The 11,309-nt window shown below is 35.5% G+C and overlaps 1 protein-coding gene across 1 annotated transcript in view; it reads right to left on the bottom strand.

Moving 5' to 3' along the window:
• The window catches only part of LOC134853213 (unconventional myosin-IXb-like), a gene marked incomplete in the record, with an annotated part of 62,596 nt that extends 51,680 nt beyond the window's left edge, over positions 1 to 10,916 (bottom strand). Inside the window, 4 exon segments of the mRNA XM_063869175.1 lie at positions 2,854 to 3,065; positions 4,202 to 4,344; positions 5,270 to 5,802; positions 9,895 to 10,916. Of these exon segments, the coding sequence (XP_063725245.1) occupies positions 2,854 to 3,065; positions 4,202 to 4,344; positions 5,270 to 5,802; positions 9,895 to 10,110 (1,104 nt within the window).
• Between the last annotated feature and the right edge of the window lie 393 nt (positions 10,917 to 11,309).

Raw genomic sequence — 11,309 nt, forward strand, 5'->3', positions numbered from 1 at the left:
AAAACTCCATTTGATTGTCTCGATAAAAACAACTAGGGGCCCAGCTAAAGCTGGAGAAACGTGCTTGATATTAAATGATTTTGCTGTACTGATGCACTACTAAAAATGTTATTTTAAAAATTGGACTTTGCCTAAAACGTTAGTTGTTTCTCTACTAAAATTAGTGAGAAGAGTACTCAGCTTTTTGAAAACTTTTGAAAAAATCATAAAAAACTCCATACCTCGATAACTGATAGCATTTGAGCAGTCACACGCGGAGACAAAATGAATGAAAAAAAAACATATAATGAAAAAAAAACAAGGTGAACCATAATTTTTATGAATGTCTCGATAAAAAAAACAACTAGGGGCCCAGCTAAAGCTGGAGAAACGTGTTTGATATTAAATGATTTTGCTGTACTGATGCACTACTAAAAATGTTATTTCAAAAATTGGACTTTGCCTAAAACGTTAGTTGTTTCTCTACTAAAATTAGTGAGAAGAGTTCTCAGCTTTTTGAAAACTTTTGAAAAAATCATAAAAAACTCCATACCTCGATAACTGATAGCATTTGAGCAGTCACACGCGGAGACGAAATGAATGAAAAAAAACATATAATAAAAAAAAAGGTGAACCATAAAACAAGGTGAACCATAATTTTTATGAATGTCTCGATAAAAAACAACTAGGGGCCCAGCTAAAGCTGGAGAAACGTGCTTGATATTGAATGATTTTGCTGTACTGATGCACAACTAAAAATTTGATTTCAAAAATTGGACTTTGCTTAAATTTTAAATAATCAATTTTCCCAAGGAAAAAACTTTTCTCTTACAAAAAATTCGGGAGTCACCGCTTCTGCGCAATCGGTTCTTTCAATTGAAGTTTTCATCTCATATTTGATTAAGAAAATTTAAAGAAAATTCAAGAAGTTTCTAAAAAACGGTCCAAAGTTCTCAGAAACGGTCAAAAGGATTTCCAAAACGCAAAGATTTTTCCTGCAAAAAGCAGGTTGTGGCCGCTTAAGGATAGAAGATTCCCAAAACCGGGTTTCTCGATTGAACACAATCTAAAAGTTGGCACGATAATTTTGTGCGCAAAGTCAAAAAAGTTTACAAACACCTGTCAAAAATTATAGTTCAAGAGACTGGGCATATCCAGATACACCGGTAGGCTTTCAAAGACCTGTTGTTTCCATAAAACATATATTAGATTTGGCACGATAGTTAGCGAGAATATACAAAAATTTTAACAAACGTTTAAAAAATTTAAAATTTGACTTTTCCGAGGGCGATAAATTTTTCCGTAAAAGACTTTGTGAGTGGCCACTAATGCAGCGGAGCTTCTCACTACCCGTTACCTCAATTGATCCCACAAAATCAGATTTGAGAGGTTAGTTTTCGAGAAAAACGAAGATTCACAAAACGGTCAAAAATCAAAAATTTGACTTTCCGTGGGCCATAACTTTGTGTAAAAAAAATGTGGGCGTAGCCGCTCATGCAGAGACCTATTTAAAACCATTCTTTTCATTTAAACCAAAATCTCAGATTTGAGAGGTATAGTTTTGATTAAAAAAAAAAACATTAAAAAAAATAAAAAATATGGGTCAAATATTTCCCCCGACTTTTTCGAAGGCTGTAGAAAGAGGGGCAACAAAGAAAAGACTCTAGGGGAGTATACAGGGACAGAGGAGACTAGGCGGTCCATCAATTCCTGTCCCTTTTTTGAAAATCAGTAGTGTTTGAGAAAGATTTAATTTTTTCCAACAAAATTGGAAAAATTTTTCATAATGAAAAAAAAATCAACAAACTGATTGGTTTGAATACAACCAACTTGAAAAAAGTAGAGGGGAGTGTTTGAAGTGCGCTTCCATTGAATCGGCCCATAATTAGATCATTAAATGGGCCAAAAAAATTTAAGGCGAGGAAATTTTTAGTGAAACAAAAAACACAAAGAAGGAACTACGAAGTCAAGGTAAGTGACAGTAAAAATTGTAGGAAAAAACCAAGCACTAAGAGCAACATTTTAGAAAAATGCGAGCACCAAAAAAAGATTCCAAGATGTCACAACTAAGCCAACAGATAAGCAGACAAATAATTGGCCGACAATTTTATCTGAAACAGAATATTTATCGTTTAAAAAACAAAGGTCCTGGTCAGATTCGAACCCAGGATCTTTGCCACCCAGGCATATTTGTTACCTCCAGGCTGAGTTGGTCGGGAACGCATAGAAATTTGAATTCATTATCAACCAAGATATAAGTGATTCTGTTAAATGAGCTGTTAAACCGAAAAAAAAATTCATATCTCAGAGATTTCAGCAGTCAAATTTAGAGGGAAGACTTGTAACACTTGAGAACATTCTGATGGTATCCAATTATAGGGTCTACAAATTCAAATTTTTTGAACTTTTCATAAATTAGTTTTTCCGAAAATTTATTTAAAAATAATTCAAAACGTCATAATTCGGAAACTTAAAGCCTTTGAGCAGTCATATTTGAAGGCAAGATTTTCAACCCCTGCTAGCACCCAACTAGTGAAATCACTTGGTGATTTTTTTTTTCAACATTTTCATTCATTTAAAAGTTTTTAGAACACTTTTGAAAAATTCTCGCATCTCGTTAGCTAAAAAGATTTGGGTATTCATAATTGGAGGCCAAACTCAGAACATCTGGAAAAATCATGACAGCATCCCACTATCGGGTTTCTAATCTCAAACTGTTTTTTAATAACGTATTTGTGATGCAATCTCGGCTTCAAGGCCTTCAATTTATAACGGCTTGTAAATATGGCAGTTTGTAGAACATCTGCCAGTTGCGGCACTTTACGAAAAGAAGGAATGTAGGATGTATTTCAGGAACATTCTAGAATTTCTCACCTCGAGAATGGGACTGGTGTGTGCGATCATGAGTTCCAGCATGGTGGGGTCTCCCTGGTTGGCGAGCTGCATGAGGTACCTGATGATGTCATTGGCCGCCACCGTCTTCCCACTGCCACTCTCCCCACTTATGACTATGCACTGGTCCTGCTTGCTCTCTCGCATCCCCACAAACGCCTGGTCACCCACTGCAAACACGTGTGGCTCCAAACCTACACGGCCAAAGTAAAGCGCAAATTTTAACACAAGCCAAACCAAATTAAGAGTACACACCGACAAAACATAGCGAACTTAGATAGCCCACGGACAATGTCTAAACCCAACTTTCCGAGTTTCAGAAAAAATATCCATTACATCTAATCTCCTTGCATTTCAACAAACTTTTAGGAATAACGCTTCTTTTTAAAAAATTAATTCAACTAGAAAAACTGGGTCAATAGGCACTTAGTCCGCCGGGAAATCTTTAAATTTAATCTAAACCCCCGTTTTTTCGCGCCATTTCTCTTACCGTCATTGGAAAGGGTAATTTGCCATCATTTTACTAACTGAGTTTGGATTGAACTCGAATCACCACTGAAAATAGAACGCAAATACAGCTTCTTTTTTCATGAAAAAAAAATCCACCATTTTTATTTTCTCAAAACTGAACAGCCCTTCAAATGTTATTTTTTAAAAAAAGTAACAAAAACACCATTGGCGTTAGTCAAGTTGATACAAAAGTGCGCCGAAAGGAGGTTTATTTTATTGAAAAATGAAACTTTTAAAAAAAAACAATTTTTGACAACTTTTCACAATAAGAGTTCTAAAGAAAATCAAGAAATCCAAAAAACCATTGAAATCCAAAAAAAAACTATTGAATACCGGAGAAAACAAAAAAAACTTGCGATGTGCCTCGATCTCTAGTTCGGCTATGTTCCGGAATCAAACCGCCGACCTGTAAATTAGGACTCACACGTGTTGATATCTGCGCCACGGATTAAAGCCAAACAGATTGATTTTCCAATTTATTTCTTTCAGATGTTTGAATATGAGCTCTGATTGGCTAACATAGTTTTCGGGCATTTTGTACTTCTGACATCAGAGTTTCTCACTTCTAATTCACAGGGCACACGAAAATACTGAGTTTCACGTGCCCTGTGAATTAGAGGGGAGAATTCCGCATTTCAGAAGTACAAAATAACCGAAAACTATGTTAGCCAATCAGCGCTCAGTATTCTAAAATCTGAACAAACTAATCTGGAAAACCAATCAGTTTGAGACAGTTTAGATGACGCTGATTGGTTGAAAAGTGTCGGGCATTCGGTGCTTTTCTGTCACGAGATAATTCCTCAGAACAGAGCGCGCTTACCCCTTGAAAGAGTTCCAGTGGTCGAACTCTGCAGCTGGTACTTTTGCATCGTCTCCACCCCGTAAAGAGAGCCCACCATCCAGTATGGGTTGACTGAGATCAAAATGGTCCCCACATACGTGTAGAACTTCTTCTTCTCAAACCTACAAACACATTTACCAAATTCATGAAATAAATAGAATACATTTCTCGAACCAGGGCCGAATCTAGGGGTTTCTCGAAAGGGAGAAGAGCAGACTTTTCAAATTGAAAATTTTGCCTACTTTTTTGGGCCCTGATTTAGCAAAGATGTACTGAGCCGCAGGCAAATTATTGAAAGAAACGAAAAAAGTTGTTTACTTTTTGGAAGGTTTTGGCCAAAAAAAAAAAACATTTTTTCATAGCGCGCTACCCTTGCGCAACAAGTTGAAGTAGTAAATGCCTGCACTTGATTTGGCTCTTAATAAGTTCCCAACAGATTATTATATAAGTTGCTTGCCGCAAAAAAAGCTCCAATTTTATCAACAAGCAATTAATAATTGGCTATAAACTCCAATTATGAATTTGGTACACGATATGCAGACATTTTTTCGATAACTTACAAATTTCTTACTGAAATGATTATATCTACACCAAAACTTTCTCCCTATAAAAAATAAAAATATTCTGCCTGAATAACAGGAATTTTGTGTCCAAAAAGGGAAGCCATCAGTGCCATATTTTAAAATTTAAGAAAAGCGCCCCGAAGAAAGGCATCCAGAACTTAGCAAGGTGCCCCGAAGAAAGGCGCCCCAAAGCCAGAACTTAGTAAGGCGCCCATAAACCGCCACATTTATTAATGAAAACCTTCGGATTCCTTACCAAAAACTTGCAGAAGTTCACCAGCAGTACGTAATTTTTCTGTGTGAGTGTGGTGTTGATTTAGTAAAGTAAAGAACTCGGAAAACCATTTTGGTAGACTTTTAGAAGACTTGCTAAGTTTGATCATCATCATTATTGTTTTTTTATGATATGCATATGAACAGTTGTAGATAAGCATTACAATTTAATTGTTCTAGAGGCACAAATCGGACACTAATGAGAACTAACCGTCCTTTGATGTGGTAGAGCAACGTTCTCTCGTTCAGATCTGGAAGAGCACAGAGATCGGACTGGTCGCTCGAGGGGAGACTGAGTGCCGAGGGGGAGTACTGCTGAACCAAGGTGTTCATCACCCTCCCATCCCCCAACCGGGGCATTTTATCGCCCTTTCTGTTCACACACAGTATAAACACATTCTTATGCTGTCCAGGTGCCGAACTGAAACTGTTAAGTGACGACGATGATGGCTTGGACTGTAAAGTATCTGCACCGTCGTCAATGGTATTGAAGCGTGAAGGTGTGTACGGTTTAATGACTGGGAAAATCTGGTCCAAAACAGATACTTTGTACTCAGTCAACGGCAGTTCTTCAAAACAATGACCAGCGGCAGCAAAATATACACAGTGCAGTTCATAGTCTTTTAGTTCAACTTTTGTAAGCCTTCTAGAGCTCGGAGCAATATCCTCCGTTAACACAGAGGGTCCATTGCAAGACAAGGAATCGTTTTGTTGCTGATTTGACGCTTTGAATTCGCGGACAGTCTAAAAATCATTCAAACACATTTCGTTTTTTGAAATATTTATCTATTTTTAGATCAACTACGCAAGCAAAATAATGGCATAGGCTTGATTGTAAGTGCATCCAATTCACGCCATTGGGTATGGTGATGTTTATAGGTACGCACTTATCACTGAATTATTATGAATAAAAATTATTTAGTCGATTGAATTTTGTAATTTCTAGATTAGACCTAGCCAACACTAAACGATAGCCAATTTACTTTTTTGGACTGTTTTCTAACTTTTAATTCGCAGCTAAAATATATCACGTTACAGCTCTCTGAATATCATTAACTTTTAATGATAGGCAATTTTTTCATTAGCATGAACCAATTTGATAATACTGTATCAATAGGACACTTTTTTAATCTTCTGGAATTTAACTAACTTTCGTAACTACTTTCGAAAGAATTTTCCTTACAAAAACCTAAAATAGTGTCTTCGTTTCGTTCATTGACACTTAACTCAGTTGATGTACAAGAAGACAAATGTTCAGACTACGGCCTAATTGCAAGGCATTTTGAACACAGAGGAGCTTCGCGTCACTTGCGATACAGCGCAAGCATATTATTGCAAAGAAGCGAAAAAAAATAGAGACAAAAAAAACTAATTTGAAAAAGCTTGGAAAATGGAAAATTCAATTTCAAAAACAGAGCGGAGAAACTCAACCACCAAGATTAAAGCTTTCAGAGATTACCGAGCGGCCATTTATCCGTCGACATTTGGGTTCACGCCCCTTTAAACGAAAACAATGGCCAGAAATTGTAGTCGAAATTAGTTTCAGCTATTAAAATTTGTTACTTGAAACTTTCACACGACAAACAACCTACGACATACATTTTAGTCCCTCCAAACGACATACATTAACAAGGCATACAAACAATTTTTTCCCAATATCAATAACTTCCTCTATTTATCATGCAACTTTTTTGCCGTTTTTTAAAAACTCAGAAAGAGAGCCATTTGATTTCAGGGCAAAAAACTGATTAAACGCCAGACTTCAAGGCAGCCAAGAAACAGACACGAGCAAATTTTACTTGATAAAAATTCTCATGTTTATTCTGAAAAAACAAATTTCAAATAAGCGAAAAAAAAAAAGATGAAAAATTGAATCCCGTGAAATTCTTCTATGACTTCAAAAACTATCAGTTTGACGAAATATCAAATACTAAAGACAAAAAAAACATACCGCAAGATGGAGTTAAAATTTTCAATAAATGATATCTACTTTTTATTGGTGTTTTTATTGGTGGTTTTTACCTTCAACTCATAACCTGAGTATTTAATCATCCAAAAAATTTTCAAAATAAATCAATTTGACAAAACAGGATCATTAAGTAAAAGTTTTCATCCTCTCAGAATTCTGAAGATTTAATTCCACTTTCAAAACTAGAAGTTGATAACGCTTTTCGTGACCAATACACTTTCGTAATTAGAGCGCTCAACTGACCTAATTTTTAGCACATGAAATTGAATTGAACTCAAATAATGCATTATTATCTTAAAGCACTCATAAATGCATTAAAGAGTCACTGAAAAAAGTTATTTCAACCACTTTGAGAAAAATGAATCAATAGGTAAAAATTTATTCCGCTGGGAAACCGAAAAATCAAATTTGAGCCTTAAGACTTTTCGTTAAAAAATCATCACGAATCTACGTAAGAGTCTAATTATTTTAATCAATTCTTTAAAACCAGTAGAGTAGTTTTTGAGAAAAGATACTGCGTCTCCCAAACAACTAACTTTTTATTAAAAAGAACCTTAATAGAAAATTAAATAATTCAAGTGCGAACTTTTGGAATTTTTCAGAAATTGTCCTACGCGAACTCCAAATTATCTTATCTTTCGCACACTCTTATCTTATCCTTTGTGTACTCCAAATTTTCTCCATCATAGATAGGCGCACCGTAAGATACGCAAACATGACTACGTAAACATCAATTGCGCACCGTAAGATACGCAAACATGACTTCTCAAATATCATAATTTTACTTTATTTTAGCACGGAGGCGAAGCTGTGCTTCCCAAGCACTAGCGATAACACGACAAAAAAGCAACCTTATAAAGTGAAACAAAAACAAGAGAAACAAGCCTCGAATTTTAAAACTGCTACGTATTTGATTCGACTCTGCGACCTTGAGATTTGGAGTACCACGCCCTTTTGGCCACGAACGCTTAACAATCGGCAAACACTAGTCACAAATAAAGCAGCTACATATGCTAATGAGTTGCCAATGGGAAGATGCAATAGTAGCACCAAATGAAATTAGACACAATTTTGCAAGAAACAGCTTGAAGTAAAACATACTGAAGGCATCCACACTAATTTTGCATGTAATAAATTGGAAAGCATAAAGAAGCATGGTGTATAAATTATGCATTTCAAAAAATGCGAGATATATTGAGTTAGAAAATTTCTGAAATCGAGTTTTTATGGTTATTATGTTGTTTAAAATAAATAGCTTTTTACGGTTCATTTGATCAACTTGAAAAGCATCAACTGTGTTAACTTATTACTATTCGAATGTCAAAACACATGCGATCAAAAACCGCAAAGGTGCCCCAAAAGTGCACCAATATTTCCGACTTAAGTTTTAAAATTAGAAGAGTCTCAGTATTACAGTAACGCTCACTAAAGTTCGCTAGTGCAAAAACGCTTGCTAAATTTACACTTAAATTCGAACGTCTCCCTATTTCGACCTCAGAGATGATTCAACACAACAGAACATGAATGTGAAGCTGCACTTTGCAAACACAAGCAAGAAAACGTTTAAAAAATTAGCTCTACAAAAAAAGAGAGAAAGAAAGAAAAGCTAAGCTTTGAAAATTTAAACTTCTTCTATGTTCCTGAATCGAATCTCACATCTCAAGATTAAGAGTTAAACGTTCCCGCATCTTCGCTTGACATCGGTAATCACTAGCCACCAATAAAGTAGATACAAAGATGCTATTTAATTTGATAACTAAAAGCAACTTAACCTACAAATGTTTTCTTTGTGTAACGAATTGAACAACTCATTTTAAATACTACACAACTCATTTTAAATACTACACAAAACTGTTTTGATTTTCGAAGACCTAAAATTAACGACCAAGATTACACAATCTCAATTTACTCTAAAAACTCCAAGCAAATACTATAAGCAATCAACTATATCACAGATATTTGCGAAAAAAGTTAGCTGAGAAGAACGAGAAAAAAATATTCTGCAAAAACAATTCTGCAAATATTTTGCTCAGACAAACCAGTCAGACATCGCGCCTTCAACCACAACTAAACTGGAGCAGTCAGTACTACAAAAAAATTGAGCCAAAAAACTCAGCGCCGTTCATATATGCAAAAGCGTTTGAAGCAGGGTGTAATAACAACTAAGATGTAACTGATTGATAGATATAAGACACAGATACGAAGCAGAGCTTCGCATCATTGACAAAATAACTTGGTGAGCTAGCAGACAGAAAATGAGAAGAAATCCATTCATATAAACATAGCCAATCGAAGATTGGAAAGAGTAATGAACGCAAGTAAACATAAAAAACATTTTCTTGAAAAAATCTCCACTTTCGAATTTCCAAGAAAAAATTAGATGCCCCTTAAGCTCTCTGAATTTATGACTGGCGCTTTTTTGATAACATGAACCCAACTTGAAAAAACTGGACCACTGGAAAACTAAAAATTAAATTCCACTTTTGAAACCAGAAACCGTTCACGAATTTTTGCGCCATTTGCACATTCATATTTGGAGAGTGCTATTTACGTCACTTTTAGCAGATGAAGTCAAAAAGTGCTTATGTACATAAGTGCATCAATATTTTAAGACTTTTTCCTGAAAAAAAAAACTAAAAAATTCAGTTAGACCTATATAAGTCTTCACTACGTTCATTAAAAAAACCAAAATATTTGTATTTGTCTCGCAATTTTGGTTTTACTAAAAAAAATTGTTCCTCTCAAATGAAGAGCAAATTGCAATTTTTTTTTTGCCAAGTTCGTCTTTCTAGCATTCATTGTAACGCGAATAATTACTAAATAATTTTCCTACCTGGAATTTTTTGTCTGCTTAACTTGTATCTTACCTTTTCGATTACATCATCCGGTAGTGTGAAGTTGTCCAGCTTCATAACAATAGTTTTCAATTGCTTCATAAAACCCCGGCCGTAAATGACCGGCACATCTAGTTCAAACGGATCCTGCCCCCCAGCAGCCCCAATTGTAGGCCTATCGGTGACATCGGGGGTGGACATTTGCGACCCCGGCTGAGAAATAGATAGGAAGTCACAGCTAAGAGACATTCCTTGTACACTCAATTAACGTATTGATAGATTTTCTCAGACGGATAGAATTTTTTTTTGACTGACTCCCTCAATTGTTCAGCGAACAAATTGCGATTCGAGGAAGTGAGCAGTATTTTCTACTGAGTCAAAAATTGAAAAGACAATACTCGTAAAGTAAAAATAATTCATCGAGAAATGTTAGACACAATTATTCAGCTCTTCGACACCATTAACTTCCTAAGATAACCAAATTTATGATGCAGCTTCGAACTCTATTTTTATGCAGACAACAATAAATTGTCTGCCATTAACTTTTATGCGACAACGATAGAGATAAGTTACTGTAGACTTGCTATTGCCGTTGATAATGTTAACCCGAATAAATCAGTGGGTTATCTTTGAAGGCAATCAGTGAGTATAATCGTTACTACTGGAAGCGAAGAATTGGATAAGGCATGCAATACTGTTTTGAAGTAAAGTAAGTTTTGAGACAACGCATCGACATGCTTCAATTGGAATAACGGGCAGCTGCGACGGTCTTTGTTCTATTACTAACTACAATTTATTAACTGAGCAAGGCAGATAGAACTTGTTATACCATTCACTGGTAAAGGTCTAGCAGAGCAAACAAATTATAACTAATTTGTAATACAAATAGTGCAATAACAATGACACGAATAAATTCAAGTCGGAATTGAAATTGGGTTGCTGGGTATCAAAGTCAACTTCATGCGGTTTGAGTCAGAAATACAAATGCCCATGCAATGCATTACAAATAAATCTGAAATAAGGCTCATCTCAGAACACGAAACAATTCGAAAAAATCCACCTCCTCGTCTAAGTTTCCAAGTAAATAATGTTAATAAGTTGTCTGCAGTCAAGGGACAAAAATTGCAACTTTTTTCTATTTCAAAGAGCAAATGAGCATAATTTCTTCAAGTTTTTGCCTTTTTTCCGCAACTATTCAAGATTTCGGATTGAAAACTTGAAACATGTTGGAAGGAGCTAGCCGATATAAATCTTGAGAATTCTTGTTTTAAAGACGTAAAAGAGCCATTTATCATTACTAGTTTCAAAGGTGTTCAAGTTGTGGAAGTATCCTCGCAAACAGCACTAGGCATTTGAGTTTATGGGCTCAAATTGGTTCACTGACAAGCTGATGAGCTTGACTCACTTTTTATGCCACGGAAAAACTCCAGATGAAAGAATTGAAAGAG

This window comes from Symsagittifera roscoffensis, chromosome 1 (assembly GCF_963678635.1).
Source record: "Symsagittifera roscoffensis chromosome 1, txSymRosc1.1, whole genome shotgun sequence".
In the NCBI taxonomy this organism is placed as follows: Eukaryota; Metazoa; Xenacoelomorpha; order Acoela; family Convolutidae; genus Symsagittifera; species Symsagittifera roscoffensis.